The following is a 21206-nucleotide window of genomic DNA, read 5'->3' as shown; positions in this document are numbered from 1 at the left end:
AACCATTTCTAAACTCCATTTAGACTAGTCTGGTTCTGTAGGCCTAAACTCTGGATGTAGATTGTATGTAGCAAAGCTGAACATCTGTGGGTTGAGCTTATAGACGTTCAGAGAGATGTTCAGATGGATGGATGGAGGTGATGATGATGATGCTGTGGCGGAAGCAGCGTCAGCGACCCCCCTGTTCTACTGCCCCTCCTCATCCCTCCCCCTCCCCCTCCTCTTCCCATTCCTCCTCCCTCTCCTCCCCCTATCCCTCCTCCCCCTCCGGCGCTGTGATTCGCTCTCAGTTCAGCACCACGAACAGCGCCCAGCGCTTCAGCTCTGGAAGTAACAAAGCGCAGCGGGCGGCGCAGCGGCGGCGAGGACGCGATGGATGGCGAGGAGCTTCTGACAGCAGCTTTACTGCTTTAACCACACCTCAACCCTCCACACCAGAGATCTATCGCTCTATCGCGACGAATGGGGCGTTAAAAACGCGGCGAACAACAAATCTGGGGACTTAAACTGGAGTTTCTCCAGACCTTCTACTCCAAACCAGACTCGCCCAACCTTCATCCTCTTTTTTCTTGCACAAGTGCCACTTTGGAGGGGTTGTTTTTGGTCGTGTGGACTAAAGTAAACTAAAGACAAAGCTTTTTCTGTTTTCTGTTGTCATTTTTGGTGGGTTGGAGCATTGTGGTGGTCTACACTTTCCTCACTTCTCATCAGGTGGGTTTGGTTTTGGTTTATTTTGTTTGTTTGATTTTTTTCGTAGTAGGACTAGTAGGCACCATCGCCTTTCTTTCCTTGGGTTCTTTTTCCGGTTTTCTTTCTTTCCAAAGCAAAAAAGCTCCCAAAACTCAATAACTCAAAGAAAATGTTGGACCCTTCGTCCAGCGAGGAGGAGGATGAGGTGGTGGAGGAAGAGCGTAAAGTGACCCAAGCTCCCAAGACTGGAGCCCCCAGAGTCTCTCCAAATAGGACCGGCGAGAGCCCTGGAGGTCTACAGCCGGCCAGGACCAACAATGCCCGGCCGACCAGCCCAGGGCCGTCGGCGGCTCTGGAGAAGGAGAAGGATGATCTGGAGAAGATGCAGAGAGAGGAAGAAGAACGAAAGAAGCGTCTGCAGCTCTACGTCTTCGTAATGCGCTGCATTGCCTACCCGTTCAACGCCAAGCAGCCGACGGACATGGCAAGGCGACAGCAGAAGGTAAGAAAGAGAATGGTGGAAATATAGAGAGAGAAAAAGAGAAAGAGAAGCAAAGAAAGTACGATAAGTCGTCAGAAGCAACAGATGATCTATCTGGTCCTTCAAATCCAAGATCTACCAATCTACCAACAGATAATCAGATCAGAGAAACCATTCCATCTCGTTCCATCGATTCCATCGATTTAACGCAATCGTTTAAATAAAGTAAAACCAGCAAATTAAAGCTGGATTATCGTCACCGCAAAGCTTCTGGTGGCGATGCAGTAGGTGGAGAAACATCTACCGATGTTCTGTAAAGTGCTGCTACAAAAATACATCTCGTTCTCAGCCAACCTTTGCAGCTACAACCAGTTGATTCTGCCTTCAGCTCCGGCGCTCTTTTTCAGATTTCCGAGAGTCATGTTTTTATGATCATGAACTCGAACACATAAATTGATTGGTAAGATTGCGCGTGCATTCGTTTTAATCCAATACTTCATCATTTCAAAACATGTATTGATCGCATCACTGATCGTACCATGATAGTTGTGGTGGCATCATTGGTACGTAGTTTAAAAAAAACAGATCCCCCCCAAAAATCATACAGATTAGCGATATCGGAATCAACTTAATTAAAGTACAACAGTAGTGTAGAAACAAATAAATGAATAAATAAATAAAAAAAAATCAGGCTAATGAAGCTACTCCCTCACTCATTGGTCTCTCAGGGTGGCTCAACCCTACCAGCCACTACGCTACTACACTATTAAAGGGCAATTCCATCGATTTTTCAAAATTCACCATCTATTCAATCGCTCAGCTGTTCGTTTAAAACTCTCACGTTTAAAAGCTGCGGGTCAAAATATTTTTCAGGGATTTTTATAGCATGAAACATTTTGTGGTGGACTTAATGTCTCCACTGAAATGTCTAATAACTAATTTGATTAATGATGGCTTGTCTCTAAGGCCATATCCAACAATGGTAATAAAAAGTAGTGGAAATGCTAAACCTGTTAGCCCGAATATACATTTAAATAGTACTAAAAATAAAATAAAATCGGCTATTATTAAATGAAACAAATGACTATATGTTAAATGATTAGCTTGTGTCAGCATACAAAGCTAAAATGTCTTCTTAAATAGTTAATAATTTTTGGGGGGGATAAATTAGTAATATATATTAAGTAAACCATTATATGTAAAGAGAGAGAAAATATGCATGGCAGTAAAAATTTAATAGGTGAAGAGTACTGGTAATTCAGGTAAAGGCAATGTTCATGACTATTAAAACAAGGTGGACAATTATGGACAATTATTTTACTTACAATTGACCATAACAGCAAGTTAAAATAAACTTTTCTTCACAACATAGTAAACAGGAGGGTAAATATGCTACACAATCTGCTATAAAAATGGCCACTGAACATTAAAACAGTGTTTTTTTTAGATAGTATTTTTGATAATTATAAACTAGTCTTAAATTACAGTAAAATGTCAAAATATTTGGACAGGAACTAGCATCATGTCTCACCATCTGCTTTGAATGTAGATGTGATTTCTGCCTAACCTGTACTAACCTGACACCGACAGTTATGATTATTACCACTCACTGTAGTGTCCACTCTGGGTGGTAATGCCTTCAAAGGTGTAATCTCAGGGCACTCATATGACAATGCCTTATTAGGGTTTATTAAAGTTGGATCCAAACCCTGTATGAACTTGTTGATTGAGCTTTCTTTGGAGTGCCTTGTGAGGAACATTTTGAAAGAAAAGTTTGAAGAACTTCCACCATTGGAGAACCATTTGTAAAACTTCAAAATAAGAGTGCGCTTGTGTTAGCCCATGTTTCACTGAAAAGAGTGTACTGGCTTTTGTGCTGGAGTTTGGTATCTTATCATTGACCTAGTACATGATTTTCTACTGTAAATAGTGATTTGTCCATTGGGATTCTCTGGTTTCACTGGGCAACAATATCAGCACTACAGAAAAATCTATAAGCCGCCAATTTCGTGAAGCTGTTGGCAGCCTGGCAGTCAAGGGGAACCCATCTGCTAGAGATGCAATATGCTTTATTCTCCCTTCGAATGGACACTAGACTCATAGAGCCATACATAACAGAGCAGAATGGATTGACTGACCATTGATCCAGAACACATTTGATGGTCTGCCGCTGTCGCTTTGTTGAGCTTTGTAGCCGAGATCTGTAGAGCTTAGGCAGTCATGAGAAGTCTTGAGAGCTGGGTACAGTAAATTTATTTAAATGCAATTCATATTACCACCAATTTAAAATCTTAAAATGTGTTTATAAGCAGTTTGTTTAGGTAAGGAATTCTTTTGACTACTTATCATACTGACAAGATTTTTAGAGCACCGAACACATTTTATGCAACTCTAGTAAGGCACAGGTGTGTCGCAAAATTTTTTTTTTTTGCATTCAGCTAAGCAAAGTAAAGTAAGCAAAACATTTCCATAAAACATTTCAGACAAGTCAGAGAAGTCAAATGCTGGATGTTAATCTACACAGATTTCTCTCCTGAAAAATATTTTTTTGGTTGAGTAAAGCGCTTCTGTTTATTTACAGTAAGCTGAGATTTCCAGATTTCCATTAAACCTGGAGCATTAGCAGCTAACCGCTAACGGCGCTAGAAGGGGTTAGCAGCAGGCTACAGTCCGATAATACTGTTCTCTGAACGGCCAAAGAGCTGGCGCTTAGCGTGGGTTAGCGGCTAATGCTAATGCTTCTGTTTATTTACATTAAGCTTAGATTTCCAGATTTCCACTAAACCTGGAGCATTAGCAGCTAAACGCTAACGGTGCTAGCAGGGATTAGCAGCAGGCTACAGCCCGATAATACTGTCCTCTGAGCGGTTAAAGAGCTAGCGCTTAGCATGGGTTAGCGGCTAATGCTAAATCTGCTCCAGACGTGCTAGCCGGGGTTAGCAACAGCAGGCTACAGGCTAATAATACACACCTCTAAATGATCAAATAGCACAATTCCTGACACGAAACTCTTTCAGCTGATCCCCAGAAAACAGATGGACGGATGATTTTCTTTTGTGCTTGTAGTGTTTAAAGGGGCAGTCAAGACCCAAGTAAAAGCACAAAAAGTGAGTTTTGCAAAACTTTAAATAATATTTTCCTAGCTTACAAGCTGCACAACAAGGTAGAAAATGATAGGGTGGAAAATATTAGCAATAAATTGGCATGTATGTAGTTGTGAAGAGTTGCAAACATGTTGAACTGTTCAGGGTGTTCTTGACCTTTTTTAAAGGTACATGATTGATTGATTTTCTAAATGTATTTTAACCACCTTGATTTTTTTAACCACAACACGGTAAACAGTTTAAGCTTTACCTCAGCTTAATAAGATTAAGTGGGATTAAGTTATATTTATATTAATAATTAGCTGAAAATGCAGCTTACATAGCATCTACGAAATACTATCTATACTCTAAAATAATGTGTTCATTCAGAATAAATAATAGAAACAACTATGATGCATACACAAAGGGTATATTATATTGATATTGTCCTTACTTTAGTCTGTTTATGTGTATTAATATCACTCCCTAGAACCCCCAGACCCCCAGAAAGCTGAGATGAGATAATACAACAGGGGGAATTTTACTGGAACAGGTTCATGATGAAATACTCCAGATACTACATTAGCCAAATGTGATGAAATCCAGAAATCTAGAGTAGCTTCAATCCAAACACACATAAAAAAAATCACTGTGAATGGACATCTCAAGCCAAATGGACAGACATAGGCTACTTGTCAAAGAAAGAGAAACAAAGCAGACATGTCTGTTGACCTGAATGTTCGTTATCTTCTTCGTTATTTTGGAGAAAACAAGGTTGCCTTTATCTCAGTCTCAACAGGGAGCTTCAGTCATGGGTTTGTTTTCTTAAGCCATTGTCTTTGGAGACGAGAGGGTGGGGTGGGTGTACTGGGACAATGGAAAGGGTCACCTGGGGGACATATTGGGTTTTGTCCTTGTGGATAAGGAGGAGCCGCTGGAGAAAGACCTTGATTGGGGCAGCTGCCTTGTTGTCAGGGCAAATCCCAATTGAGTTGTTAGTTGTGCACAGAAAATGAAAAAAAACAAAAAAAAAAAACTCTAAATTGTTCAAAGTTGTACCATTGACCCTACAATGGTGTTGAACTGGTTGCGAAAGTTATGAGGACATTTACAGATCTATTTCACTTATCTACAGTAGTGAAACCACCCTGCCTCTTCACCAATTTCCCGGTTACAGTGTCTAGAACCTGTCAAGGCATGGGTTCTACAAATTAGTCAGCAGGTGAACAGTCAGTTCTTGCAGGTGTTGTGTTGCACTGAGACAATAGAAAGGCTGACCAGTGGGACTTTGGGACTGAGTTTTGTACTCACAGATTAGGAAGAACCACTTGAGAAAGTCCTTAATTTTGGCTGCCGCCTAAACCAACAGTAGTGAAGACCTGCCTTTTCACCATTTAACTGGTTACAATGGATGGTACCTGTCAAAGGGTGGGGTCTACATGTTAAGCAACAAGCAAACAGTCAGTCCTTTAAGGACTGTTTTCTGTAAGGCATTGCCTTGGGACATACTTGCGATTTGTGGGACATACTGGGTTTTGTCCTCACAGATTAGTAGGAGCTACTTAAAAGAGATCTTGATTTTGGCCGCTACCTTGTTTTCAGAGCAAATTCCATTTGAGTTGTTAGTTCTGGGCCTAAAGTTTACAAAAACTATAAATTTTTTGTAGAAACGTTAAAGTTGACTCTACAGTCCATAAAGCCACAACCTACAGTACTACCTACAGTAGTAAAGTCAATCCACTGGTTACAAAGGCTGGTACCTGTCAAGGGGTGGGGTCTGCATGTTAAGCAGCAAGCCAACAATCAGTCCTTTAAGGTGACGTGGACTTGTTTTCTTTAAGGCATTGCCTTGGGACATACTTGGGATTTGTGGGACTTGGTTAGGTCCTTATGGATTGGGCCAGCTACCATGTTTCAAGGCAAATCCCAGTTGAGTAATTAAACCACCCCTAGTTTGGGAAAAAAAAGAATTTTTTGTATGTAAACTTTACAAATAAAGTATACCTCCATACAAATTCATAGACATTCCACCTTCATGAAGATATTTAGGCTGATTTTGAGGCTGATTTCCTCTTCCCAACAACCGAAAAATGTCTCCACATTTTAGGGTGATCGTAAACAGTAATCTTTCAGACATTCCTGTAGTGCGTGATGTCTATAGTCCAAGCTTTAGTCCTCCAATTTTTAGTCCTATTAAAGTAGTAAAATCCTGCTGATCACTGCGGCTGTGGTTTCAACCAATTCCTTTTTATTGCCTTTTTCTTGGCATTTTATGAGCAGACATCTGTAATAAGTGTCTATATGTGTGCAGAAATTAAGTCTGTTTCATGTAAAATTGGATATTTCCAAACATTACTTAACTATTTTAAATTAGGTGAGCAATTGTGGGCACATTAACATTCATTCAGAGATCTTTAAAAAAAAAAATTTTATAATAGCTGAGTTTATCCTGTTGCCATTTGCAGCTTCATTTTCATTGGCTTCTGGCGCAATCTACTTGCATACTGGGTGTGTCATCCAATTTCTGACACTCACCATCACATCAGTGTGTAGTGATTCCCCCCCGGCTACCTTAGGTAATATATTATGATTAATTGCATGGTGTCTCATTGCATGTTATTGTAGGCTGTAAGAACAAGCACCATTTTCTGAGCTGCAGTAACTCTAACTCTGTGTTGGCTGGGAGCTATATACTGTTCTCTTTGTTGCATTTTCTTTCTCCATCTAATGTCCTATAAGTATTTTAAATCTGTATTTTCCTTGACCATAACATTTAAAGTGGAATCATTATACAAAGAAATTGATATAGCAAAATAAAACTCGAAATAATCTTAAAATTTAGTCATAATAACTAAAAGTCTTAGCCTAGTTTTAGGCTAATTAACGCAAGCTTTTAGTAAACAGTACTTAAAAATCTTAAGACAACCAGTTTCCTCAAACAATTTAAGTCAATTCAACTTATCCAGGTTTATAGTGTAGAGTATCTGGTGTAGGGATTGGTTAAGATTTAAAAAATCTTCTATTGTGGACGAGGCATTAGCCAGCCCTAGATTTTGGGAAACTAGTACTAGAACATGATGTATCGCCAAAAATGGCAGAAGGAAAAGACTTACACTCACTGTATTTCAATCTAATCATCCCAAAATGCCAGTGCTTTTCCAGATGATGTGTTTTTGTGGCAGGTAGTTGACTTTAGACAGTATAAAATGCCCTGAGGTTATAAAACTGTCAAAAGTGGATCTTTCTCAGCCCAGCGATGGTGCTATTCTTGGCCAATCCAGTGCTGTGGAGGTAGTCTCCCGTGGGTCATGCTAACAGGTCAGTGAGTGTTGTGAGAGGACACTGCAGTTGCTAAGGTGTTTAACAGGTAACTTTTCTGCACTTTGACTGCCGAGTCAAAGGAAGCGTCTTATCGCTATTGCATGTTTTTTTATCAGCTTTTTTCCACAATTCTGATCACAGAACTGATAGTTTATCATATTATTAGAAATGAAGGTTCCCAAGGAAGCGTTAAATTATGTGCAGAGTTTAGTGGTACTTCTATGGTTTCTTCTTTAACAACATTTTGGGTTTTTTATTTAATTATAAATAAAATGTACTAGCTTCTACTTTTCAGGCACTACTTTAGCACATAGATAACTGAAGGTGGTACTATTTACTTCTATGTTATACTGACTTCTATTAATAGTGAATCCCTTTTTAGTGCAATTTTCAAACATTGTATGCAGTGTTTTTTTATATTTACATTGACTTTTTTGTTTTATTGCAGACAGTATTATCCCAAGGTATTTCATGTTTCTTCAGTTTTTTTATCAATAAACATCCATTTACAAAAAAACACATTCCAAACACATTCCAAAAAAAGATTTTGACAGATTTTTTTTTGATTAAACAGGACAAGTCAACAAATTGCACTTACAAATTAACCGGGCAACAAAGAAGAGAAACAAAGGGGTATTTATACAAACAGGACCAGGTGTATGTAATCAGAAGCTCGGCGAGGTAGAACAGCACAGTATCACGTGATCAGCAAAGTCTGGAAGTCCTGTCTGATGTAAGTGAATGCTGGGATTTGGAGTCTATAATGTGTGTATTTGAGTTCATGGGAGGCAGACTGACAAGGTTAGGACTGACACTATTGCACATATTACGTTGTTTTTCGAGGAAGAATGGGATAAAATAACACCTGAAACACTTCAACACTTGCTATTCTCAGTAACTAAACGTTTTTTTTTTTTACGTTGTCAGAAGTAATGGCAAGATTAGACAGTAGTAAATGATTTACTGTCCCAAAAATGGATTTTGCATTTGTAGTTTCCATACTGTCCCTTATGATGTCTGATTTTTTATTTAATACATAGGCTTGTGAACCTACATAGACTCTCATTTCTGCATTTCAAGCTTGCAACACATTCCATAAAAAAGGTTGTGACAGGAATAATTTAAGGCTATTAATAGAATACAATATAAATCAGGTCAAGTCAACAATTGGCACTTACAAATTCACCGAGCAACAAGGAAGAGAAACAGAGGGGGTATTAATACAAACAGGATCAGGTGTAACTAATCAGAAGCTCGGCGAGTTAGAATGCTGTAGCGCCACATGATCAGCAAAGTCTGGAAGGTCTGTTGCAAGTGTATGCTTGGAGTTTTTACAGGAAGAATGGGATAAAATAACACCTGAAACACTTCAACGCTTGGTATTCTCAATAACTAAATGTTTTTTAAAATGTTGTCAGAAGGAATGGCAACATTAGAATGGATATCCATAAAAATGTATTTTGCGTTTAAAGTTTCAATACTATCCCTTGTAATTTCTGATTTTGTATTAAATAAATAGGCTTGTGAACATACATAGATGATGTTTTAATATATTCACTACTAGGTGTATTGACTGTACAGTGGTCTGGCTCCCTCTCTGACTATCAAAGCCCCCCGCAGTGTTCTCCGTTTTCTTCTCAGCATCCGCCGGACCCTCAGAGCACAAGATCAAAGAACTCAAGGTGGTAGCTCAACAGGTGATGATGTAAGAGTATCGCTCCTGGCCCGTTCTTCTGTTCTTCTGCTTTGTGTGAGTGTTTTTTTTCAGCTAGCTACTAATGCTAATTGGAACATCTGTTTACCGAATCAAAATAAACGCTGGCAGCAGTTTCTTAACTGTCTTTTCCTGAGACTGAGACTACAGGGTTTTCTATGATCACTCGGTTCGGGACGAGGACGAGTTATTCCTCTTCATTACGGCTTTCAAAGTATTTACTGATCAGAATCAAACTCAACCTCACTGATCTGACTGAAGATGAGCATATGTTAAACAGCCCTGTTGTCTGAGGAGCTTTGAAGCCGAGGGTCTGCGGAACTGAAGATGAGCAGAACAGGCTGAGTGTAATTGGGGTCTGAGAGATGAAAAGGGGGGACAGTGACCTGCCGGCTTTTATCAGTGACCTGTATTCCGTCTGTCCCGCTCTCAGGGTCAACACAGGTGAAGAGGTCAAACAGGATCACAACACGCGCACACACACACACACACACACACACACACACACAGACACACACACTCCCAATTTAAAAAAAAGATCTCTGGAGAGGAGAGGATAAACAGTGGAGAGTAGTTGTGGTGCTGTGATGCATTAATGCCTGTTCACTTCAGTTTTTTTCCATTTGATCCATTTTCATTATATTCTTGCAAAAAGGTGAAGCCTATAATTTCTTTTGTCTTTCTTTCCTCTTTTTTTGTTCTCTCTGTTTTTCTTTGTTTGTTTTTTTATTCTCTTATTTCCTTTTTTTATTTTTATTCCTTTTTTTCTCTCGTTCACACTTATTTTTCTCTTCCTTTTTTGTATTTTATTATTATATTATTTTTCTATTTTCCTTTACAGTTTTATTCTCTTGCCCTTTTTCTCTTTCCTTCTTCTACTCTTTTTTCTTCTCTTTTTATGATTTTTTTATGTTTTTGTATTCTTTTTCTTTATTTTTATTATTTTCCTCTATTCTTTTTCTTTTTTGAATTTTTTGGATTCTGTTATTTTTCATTTTTCTGTTTTTCTCTTAACTCTTCTCTGTTCTTTTTCCTTTTTTCTGATTTTAGTTTTATTCTTCTTTGTTCTTTTTATTTTTTCTGTTTTTATTTTTACTCTTCTCTGTTCTTTTTCATTTCTTCTGATTTTAGTTTTATTCTCCTCTGTTCTTTTTTATTTTAGTTTTATTCTCCTGTGTTCTTTTTCTTTTTTCACATTTAAGGTTTATTCTCCTCTGTTCTTTTTTTATTTTAGTTTTATTCGCCCCTGTTCTTTTTTCTGATTTTAGTTTTATTTTCCTCTGTTCTTTTTCTTTTTTTAAATTTAAGTTTTATTTTCCTCTGTTCTTTTTCTTTTTTTAAATTTAAGTTTTATTTTCCTCTGTTCTTTTTCTTCTTTTTTCTGAGTTTAGTTGTATTATCCTCTGTTGTCACCTTCTCCTGGACCCCTATTTTTTTTTTACCATACATCGCTTACTGTTCTATATACCGGTTATCTGTATATGGAAAGCTGATTTGGCTGTGAGTGTGTGTGTGTGTGTGTGTGTGTGAGTGAGTGTGTGTGAGGGTGTGTGTGTGTTTGTACATGTTATCAGTGAATGAGCTCAGACTGGTTATAAAGCTGTGAGGGTGTAGTGAGTGCAGTGTTGGTTTGGACAGGTTGAGCTCTTCCATCAGAGCTCGTCTACAGCAGATGCTGCTCCGCTCCGTTTAATCTGAACATGAAGAAAGATCGCTCTGAACAAACGATGCAGCTCAGAGAGAGAGGATACAGTCTGGATTCAGCTCCTGCCTGAAAACAACAAGCAGTTTTTGAGCTTTTTTGTGACACTTATTGTGATAAATGTGTGGGAAAGTCTTTGAAATACATTAGGACCCTTGTACACATAGGGCACCGGTCAATTGCACATTAGGCAGCTGGATTTAGGGCGTCTGTTCGTCTTTGGCATGCGCAAAAAGCATGTCTTGGTTTGCATGGCTTTAAATGCGCAAAAGGCATGTACTAATTCTCTAATGTGAAATAAACCAATCAGTGTGCCAGTTCTCATTCCCTTTAAGATGCAGGTGTGCTTTGACTTTGGCACATTTGTATCCTAACAGCGTGGTGCTTTTGCGTGTCTCAGCAGAGGATACTGACCTACTCATTCATGCTTTGAAGATGTGCCAGCAGCTAATTTAAGGGAACAGCAATGTTATTTTATTCTTTATTTTCTTTATTGTTAAGTTAAAAGTCGGGTTTGCGCTCTGCAGAGTGTCCGCGTGTGTGTTTAACGAGTGGGGGTGTATGCAGTGACTGTTGTTGACTGTTGTCATGGTTTCAATGAGTCAGTGGCGCATCTGTATTTCCCACCGCAAAGATAGAAACATGGCAGATATTTACCAGAACACTCTTCACTTCCAGACCACCACGCCCATGTAAATAAACGTAAATATATATTCCTAAACTCTATGCTCGATGTTATTTTATTATAGGGCCCATAGTGTTGTGTTTGTTAGCCAGATTAGCCCGTTAGCTTGTCTGCAGAACTAACAGTGTGCAGAACAAGTTAGAAAAAAGTAAATTGGGCCAAAATAATGTTCTGAATTTGATGTGACGAGGTTGTTTTCTGGCCTGTTTGGCTACTGTTGCATTTAATAGCATCTGGACTGGTCTCTATTACTTGTGCTATTGTTTGTTCACACTCTCCATGACAAGGTCCACACACACACACACACACTGTCTCATAGTACTGTCACTTATGAGCACAACTCTTCGTCTTTTTTTGTCACACTCTTTATCTCTCATTTTGGCACACACACACACACACACACACACACACACCTACGCACCCAGTGGAAGGAGACTCTAATTAGTATAATCACTGTATCAGTTTTTCTTTCCTCTCTTTCTCACTATCTCTCTCTTTCTATCCTTCACGCATGCACACACACACACACACACACACACACACACACACACACACGCACACACACACACACACACACACACGCACACACACACACACACACACACACTCCCCATAAAAGTAGAGTCTGATTAGTGCAATTAGCGTGCAATTGCTGCCATGGTCTCTGTTCTTGCTGAACGTATTTGTTTATGGAAATGCTGTATTCAGTTACTCAGGTCCGGCCCTGTGGCTGCGCCGCTCTGCACACTTTGATATGTTTATTTTATTCTTCTAACTCACCTGATTTAACTTCACACAGCTAATTATAAAGCTATTCATGAGCCAAACCCAGTGTCTTAAGCTCAACGACTGTGAAAAGCCAGAAATACCAGCCATGTTGTCAAATTTGCAACCAGAGTCTAGGAAGTAGAGATCAGATGGGGCAGAATTAGACTAGACCCACCCCCTTTCTCTAAGACCAAACGTGCCAAAAATAAGCAAAATAATTTGTTTCATTTCACTAAAGTTACATGAAGAAACAGAGCTGAGATATTGAGGGGCCCCTAAACTCTAAACCATATATATATATTTTTTTCATTATTAGCTAAAAAGTAATTTTAACCTAACCTTTAAAAAATGCTTTTATTGCGGTCAATTTCGCCTCTGCAGCGCCCTCTCAGGTTCAACTGTGCTATAGGCGTGGATGATGTGTCCATGTACTTTGGTACTCCCGGTGATGACCAACCATCTGGGTCTCAGAACTCATACTATCTGAGACACACTGCTGCTGCTACAGCACAGCCAATCAGCTCTCCCTCCTGCCCTGCCTCTAAACCCATACATCACCCAGTGCACCTCCCAATCAAACTTTTTTGCCTTTTTCAAATAATCAGGGGGGGTTAATAGTGCCCCTTTAATCTTTAAAACTTTTTAAATCTTTACAGATTTTTATGCCTGTTGCACGGCAACCACCAAACATCTGGGAGTGCAAACATGAAAGACAGATGTTTTATTAGACCTATTTATTCACAGCTCTAGAGTGGAGCAACTGTCTAACTGTTGCTTGGTAAGAGATTACTCAAAGATTTTGAGTTAAGTGAACATTTGTGGCCACATATACAGCTCTGGAAAAAATTAAGAGACGACTTCAGTTTCTGAATCAGTTTCTCTGATTTTGCTATTTATAGGTTTATGTTTGAGTAAAATGAACATTGTTGTTTTATTCTATAAACTACAGACCACATTTCTCCCAAAGTCCAAATAAATATTGTTATTTAGAGCATTTATTTGCTGAAAATGAGAAATGGCTGAAATAACAAAAAAGATGCAGAGCTTTCAGACCTCAAATAATGCAAAGAAAACAAGTTCATATTCATAAAGTTTTAAGAGTTCGGAAATCAATATTTGATGGAATAACCCTGGTTGGTTTTTAATCACACGTTTTCATGCATCTTGGCATCATGTTCTCCTCCACCAGTCTTACACACTGCTTTTGGATAACTTTATGCCACTCACTCCTGGTGCAAAAATTCAAGCAGATCAGCTTGGTTTGATGGTTTGTGATCATCCATCTTCCAAATCGAAGAAGCTCATCATTGATTACTCCCAGGCGACATTATGTAAATTGACTGACCTCTGTGTTGTAGGCTGTAAGAGCAAGCAGCAGTAACTCTGTTTTAGTTGTATGCTATACTGTTCATTCTATAGCATTTTTTCTTTCTTCAATCTAATGTTATGTTAACTCATTGTTTCTGGTGTGAACATTCATGGTAGGGCTTGAAAGTAGTCTTGAAAGGCAGGTTTTCTTAACTCAAACTCCTTAAAGTAGATCACAAGTTAACAGCACATTTACAGAACGTTGAGCATTCTTGCGTTACTTGGAGGCATCATTAGTCTATTCTCTGGCTGGCTGGCAGGTTGCCTCTTGTAAACATGTCAGGGTCCTTTGGGAAGCGAAAGCGCCTGGGGAATGTGGGATTAATGTGAGAACTGATACAGTGCAGCACCTCACATTACTGACGGACTGGTACACAGACACTTATTACTACCAGTAATAAGATCTTGTCACCAGCACTGCATTGCTACATTTTGGTTATTTCAGCTTCAGATATAATACGGTGTACTGAAAAAAAAAAACTTTCATGATGAGTCATAAGATTAAAACCACCTGTTTAATATTATACAGACACAATATTGATCCAGCACTCATCTCAGCATCTGTCAACTGGGAAAAGAAAAAGTTTTTTTTTTTTTTTTTAATAATTTTTCCCACTTTTTTCCCAATTTACACGGCCAATTACCCAACCCACTCATCAGGACTCCCCCTATCACTAGTAATGCCCCAACACACCAGGAGGGTGAAGACTAGCACATGCCTCCTCCGATACATGTGAAGTCAGCCACCGCTTCTTTTCGAGCTGCTGCTGATGCAGTATTGCCGAGCAGCATCACAGTTCGCTTGGAGGAAAGCGCAGCAACTCGGTTCTGATACATCAGCTCACAGACGCCCTGTGTTGTAGACATCATCCTAGTAATCATGTGGGGACAGAGCTCCATTTACCCACCCGGAGGGAGCAGGGCCAATTGTGCTCCCTCTGAGTGCCGGCAGCTTGACGGCAAAGCTGCATGAGCGGGGGTTCAGAAAAAAAAAAACTTAAATGCATCGTAGAGGCAAGTTTAGTAGTCAGTGATCTCTCACCAAGAGGAACACTACCCACTAGTAGCCTTTAAAAGCCGTTTCATTGTCTATTAAGACCTCACCTAATGTCTGTCTCAAGCAGAAATTTACTGTACATACAGTAACTGAGATTTTGCCGCAACGACTCTATAAATTATCTCTATAAATCTATTTTTGGGCAACGACTCATAACATAAATGTTTCTATTCACGCAAAAAAAATTTTTTTTACTTTTTGTCCTTATGTGAGTTGTGTAAATTCAGTTGTGTAGGTAAAATTTTTTGAATAAATGGACCAATAGTAATGCTCAAAAATTACATTCACATTTCTGGCTATCAGAAAACATTAAAAGAATATTTGCCAATGTTTTGAAAAGTTTCCTTAAAGATAAGCCTTTAATGTTATACAAATAATGTTCCAGGAATGTTCTGAAAACATGGGACGTAATAAAGGTTTGCAACATAACATTATTGGAACGTTTCTCACATAATGTTCACTTGACACTAGATAACCGTTAAAGTAGCAACATTCCAAAAACTAAAAATTAAAGCACTGACACGACGTGACGTTGCAGCGACGTTACCAGAACGTTTTAAAATGTTAAGTATAAACGTTTTAAGAAAAAAAATCTAGAAAACTTGACAGATTGAATGTTCTAAGAACATTAATTGTAAAATTCAGAAAACGTTCTACTAACCAAATATTGTTATCTGGGTTACGACAAAACGCAGTTCTTCTTAAGTTGTTCGGGGGTGGGGGGCTAGGCAGGGTTAACGCTGTTCTCCTTCAGTTGTTCACCGACGTGTGTTTCAGAACTTTCGAATCGGACAGTTCTTTGCGCCTGACACTCCACCCTCTTTGACTAGGTCTGCCTAACAACAGAGCGATCTATATTCTGATTGGCTCAATGAGAGTACATTATAATATACAGCCGATGGATTGGCAAGCATGAGAAATACCATGTGTGGCGTGTGAGCATGTGAACGCGCTGAGTTGCGTGTGTCACACGCTTAAAGTGCCCAGTCCCGTTGCGTGTGCTTTCTATTCTCATTCATTCTGTTGTGTTTGTAGCATCCTTTGTGTGAAGTGAAGTTGTATCATAGTGTTAGTGTTAGGATCAGGGTCAGGATTAGGGCGGCAGCGACATGAAGAATTAAGGAAACCTACATTAACCTAATGGCCATGATTACAGACATGTAGCAAGCATCCATGAATGATTCTGTTAGTGCCAGCACCATTGGCAGACAGCTACATGACGCAGGACTACGTCTATCTTCAGATATGCATTGTGTTTACAGTGATCTCTAAAAAAAGCCACTGATGTTTTTACTTTAGATGATTTTAGTAAATAGCTGCCAGTCTCAGCTCCAGTTCTAGAGACCTGTGGTCCTGCAAACTTTATGAGGAGTGCGCCGATGAGCTCTGGTGTGCAGTGTTTGCAGGTTGTGTGTTTAATCTGGGAAACAGAGCAGAGAAAACAGTAAAGCACGAACAACACTCAAGGCCCAGTACTGGGATTAAGAGCCACTGCTGGGTAACAAAATTAAATTTTCCCATTTTTTGTTGGCGCTCTGAGTCGGATGACCATATTTTGGTTTTTAAAAAATGAGGACACTGGGGACATATGGACATCTGTTGTGTTTGGGATGTTGGGGCTGAGGTAGGCTTCAACTAGGACCATAGTAGTGTGTTTGTGTGTGAGTGTGTGTATGTGTGTGAGGGCAGGAAGTAGTCCTGTTATTTGAACTTATGTTTTAATTTTGACCATCCTGTTACAGGATTATGTAAGTGTATAAGTAAAACTAATTTAAACTGATTTATCTGTAATTATTAAATTTGGGTTTAGTATTTTAAGCTGTGGCCCGTTGGATGTGGCAAGAAGCACCAATAGAGTAAGGCCAATAAAGTGTTGGATAGGTTGATGTGTAGCTCACTAGCAGGTAGTGGTGTTATCCATTATGCCACACCAAATATCATCATACAGGAAATAATGTTGCGTTGAAAAATCGAGTATTTGAATGTAATCAATGTAATCAATTTTAAGCCATTACGTGGGGGGCCACAAAAAAATTCTGTTTAGAAAAAAGTGTAATGAGATGGAGTGCTACAGACTAGAAGCTCTTTAACCCAGAGGGTTGTTGAACCCAATTGTAGAACAATTGATCTCAAAGCAGGTAAACCCAAGAAGAAAGGAAAAAATAAATAAATAAACACACCGCTCCTCACGCAGGATCGAACTCGTGTCGTCAGGGTCGCGTTCCAATACACTATCTCTGCCCCAGCTAGTGAATTGGGACAGGACCGGCAAAAAAAAGCCTATATAAAGAGATAGGGAGCCCAATAACAGATGGAAAAACGAGAACAAGTGGAAACTAAAGTCATGCTGAGCGCAACAGAGAGAGAGACAGGGGAGGAATGTAAACTAAAGTTCGCCAGAGAATTGTTTTTTTTTTATTGCCGACCCCTGATCTAGAATCTAGGAGTTGTCCACTTATAAATACCACTTTATTGGTTGTTAGAGTGCAATTCACAAGAAGTACCAACAGTATTTAATTTTTTCCTAAGTGGATGGCTTTGGAACTCACACTCCACACCTGTATATGTGTGAGGTGTTATCTTGTGAGTAAGGTTGATACTGCCCATTGTGCTCATGGCAATGAGCAATGTGAACTGTTGTGAGTTGAAGCAAGGGCTAAGAGATGGTGCCAGAAGAATGGGAAGTTAAATTTGTGCTGGCATTTAAACAATGGAATGGTGTAATTACCGCTGTGTCCATTAATGATTGTGACTGGTGGTGTCTGGCTATAACTGTCCGTGTGAACAGAGACTAGTGACAAGTGACTCTGGAAGAATCACATCCCCATTCAATGCAGGAGACTCCACAGCACTAGACAATGTGTGTACTGTATTGGGCGTGCAGGGTGTACAGTTATACAGTATGTGTGTGTGTGTGTGTGTGTGATTGAGCACAGGCGTTCAATAGCAGCGCGCAGATGAACTCTTCTGTGCACTCGTTGTGGGCCGTGTGTGTAATCTGGGATTACACGTCCATTTGCCTTCTTTCATCCATTACATAACGGCCTGAAGAGAGAGAGAGAGAGAGAGAGAGAGACAGAGAGAAAGACAGAGAGAAAGAGAGAGAGAGAAAGAGAGAGTGATAGACTGGTAAAAGCAGTTAGCTCTGATAGAATAGAACGAGCAGCTTTTCTTTGTCACTTAGGCCTTCCATTACTTAGCACTGAAAGATTAAACCCACATCTATAGCACACTGTATGTATGGACAAAAGTATTGGGACACATGCTTTCATTCATTATTTCTTCTAAAATCAGGAGTAATGACGAGAATGTATCCTATCTTGTCCAATTACTTAAACCCATTCATTAGGATTCCCCTGATCTCTAGTGATGCACCAACACCAGGAGGGTGAAGACTAGCACATGCCTCCTCCAATAAATGTGAAGTCATACACTACCCCTTTTCCAACTGCTGCTGACACAGCATTACCAAGAAGCATCACAGCGCACTCGGATTGGTTCTGATACATCAGCTCACAGACGCCTTGTGCTGAGTGACATCACCCTAGAAGTGATGAGGGGAAAGAGTGCCATCTACCCACCCAAAAAGTTCAAGGCATATCGTGCTCTCTCAGGGCTCTGGCAGCTGATGGCAAGCTACATGAACAGGATTCGAACCAGCAATCTTAGCGTCTTAGTCCGCTGGACCCCCAGTTCCATAACTTATCCAGTATGGATGGAGCACCAACCAACACCACACTTCTTACCCCTATAGCTAGCCCCTGTCTGGCATTAATTAGGCATGGTGCCAGTCAGGTTATATAGTTTATCTAGTTTTCAATATTTTTAATCTAATTTTTATAGTTTATCCGCATCAGAGAGTCAATATTTCTACTTCTACCCCATCAATAGTGTGTCCAAAAACTTTTGGGGATATATTGTATATAGATATAGTGTAGTGTGTGACTACACACTTGTGTGATGTCATAATGTTTCTTTCAGTGCAGATAGCATTCTGTGTCCATTATAATCATACAAAGAGATCAAGTTCATGCACACATACTGTACATACACACACACACACACTCAACTCAGGCATGCATTCACAAATGCAAGCACGGGTCAATGCAACGCATATACTTACACACTCATATATGACCCACACACACACACACACACACACACACACGTGCACACACTCATCCCACACACACACACACACACACACATGCACAATCACAAAGACTGGAGCATGTGCTGTCAGCAGGCAGGATTGTAAAGCCTCAGTCTGGTTTCTTTCTTTGCGGATGACGGCTTTTGCAGTCCTGTCAACCATCAACTCCCTCATACAATACACCCCCCCCCTCGCTCCGGCAACACACTGCAACAAAGCACAGAGAGAGAGAGAGAGAGAGAGAGAGAGAGAGAGAGAGAGAGAGAGAGATGCATATTGGGTTAGAGACATATTACGGTCCTCCAGAAAAAGCCCAGATGTCAGAAGGACAGGTACCAGTTCACCCCAGGCAGCACCATATAACACAATATAACCCAATGCAACTATATATCAGTAAGATTTGGCATTAGGTCCATAGGCCCTAACATAGAGCCTTTTGGGACTCTCCTACATTACTTACTGAAAAACAAACCTATCGAAGCATATGCACAACCTGGGAGATAAGAGAAGAAAAGAAAGGAAAGAGAGATAATAACAGAGCAGAGATAGTAGAAGAGAGAAATAAAGGAAAAAAAAGGCAAGAGACAATGAGAAGATTTTAAAGGAGACAGATAGATGGGTGTATGTATGTATGTATGTATGTATGTATGTATGTATGTATGGATAGGTGGATTGAGAAAGAGGTATTTGGTTAGAGACATATTATGGTCTTCCAGAAAAATCCCAGATGTCAGAAGGACAGGTACCAGTTCACCCCAGGCAGCACCATATAATACAATATAACCCAACGCTGTCATATTTAGCATTAAGTCCATAGGCCCTAACATAGAGAATTTTGGGACTTTTCTACAATACTTACTGAATAACAAACCTATCGAAGCATATGCAGAACCTATTCAGATCTTTGTACACAGCAAGAAAACTGGCTGGTGTAGGAGAAGAGAAAGAAAGAGAAAAGAAAGAGAAAGAGAGCAGAGGTGGAGGAGAGAGATAGAGAGAAAGAAGGCAAGAGACAATGAGAAGATGGAAAAGAAGAAGACAAATGGATGAATGTATGGATGAACGGATGAATGGATGAATGGATGGATGGATGGATGGATGGATGGATGGAAGGATGGATGGATAGATGGATGGAAGGATGGATGGATGGATGGATGGACAGATAGGTGGATTGAGAAAGAGGTATTTGGTTAGAGACGTATTACGGTCTTTCAGAAAAAAAGCCCAGATGTCAGAAGGACAGGTACCAGTTCACCCCTGGCAGCACCATATAACACAATATAACCCAACGCAACTATATTGCTGTCATATTTAGCATAAGGTCCATAGACCCTAACATACACAATAAGAACACTGGCTGGGGTGGAAAAGGAAGAGATAAGAAAAGAAAGGAAAGAAAGAGAGGGAAAGAAGGCAAGAGACAATGAGAAGATTGGAAAAAAGAAGAGAAATAGATGGATGTATAGATGAATGGATGGATGGATGGAGGGATAGGTGGATTGAGAAAGAGGTATTTGGTTAGAGCCTCCCCAGCCCACACACACACACACACACACACACACACACTGCCCACACACATACACTGACACACACAGACACACACAGTGACACGCCCACACAGACCCACGAACAAAGTAACGCAGGCATGGGGACACATGCCGTCCTGTGGTCATGCAGACCAATGTGGGCACATTCTGTCCCTGTCTCTCTCTCTCTCTCTCTCTCTCTCTCTCTCTCTCACACACACACACACACACACACACACACAGATAGATATACCCACTCTTTCAGTACGGATAAAGAGGAGCTGACTATACTGGGATGACACAGTGGCTTAGTGGTTAGCTTGTTTGCCTCCTAACACTGGAGTTCTGGGTTCAAGTCCCTGTCTGTGTGACGTTTCCATGTTCTCTCTGTGTCTGCTTGGGAGATTACATTTTTGATTACATCTGGGGACTCTGGTTTGCTCCCACAGTCCAAAAGCATTGACTACACACACACACACACACACACACACACACAGACGATACACCCACTATTTCAGTAAAAATAGAGTATATTGGAAACTCTCAATTGTCCAGACAAATTGGACACTCTAAAATTGCCCTGAGGCGGTTGAGAGTTCGCAGTTCACGATTGGCTGCCACTTCTCACCAGTGTATGAATGAGTGCTGAGGGTAAGAA

General features: G+C 40.0%; 1 protein-coding gene across 10 annotated transcripts in view; it reads left to right on the top strand.

Annotated features, from left to right (window-relative positions):
* The first annotated feature begins 295 nt into the window (after positions 1–295).
* The window catches only part of cadpsa (Ca2+-dependent activator protein for secretion a), a 214045-nt gene continuing 193134 nt past the window's right edge, over positions 296–21206 (top strand). For all 10 annotated transcript variants that reach the window (XM_022682798.2, XM_049471434.1, XM_022682796.2 and 7 more), the window contains exon 1: positions 296–1192. In XM_022682798.2, the coding sequence (XP_022538519.2) occupies positions 860–1192 (333 nt within the window). In that variant the 5' untranslated portion in view covers positions 296–859. The remainder of the gene's footprint in view (positions 1193–21206) is intronic.

The sequence above is a fragment of the Astyanax mexicanus genome, chromosome 24 (genome assembly GCF_023375975.1).
Source record: "Astyanax mexicanus isolate ESR-SI-001 chromosome 24, AstMex3_surface, whole genome shotgun sequence".
NCBI classification, from domain to species: domain Eukaryota; kingdom Metazoa; phylum Chordata; class Actinopteri; order Characiformes; family Acestrorhamphidae; genus Astyanax; species Astyanax mexicanus.
The sequence above is the reverse complement of the archived record's forward strand: the minus strand, read 5'-3'. Positions and strand labels throughout refer to the sequence as shown.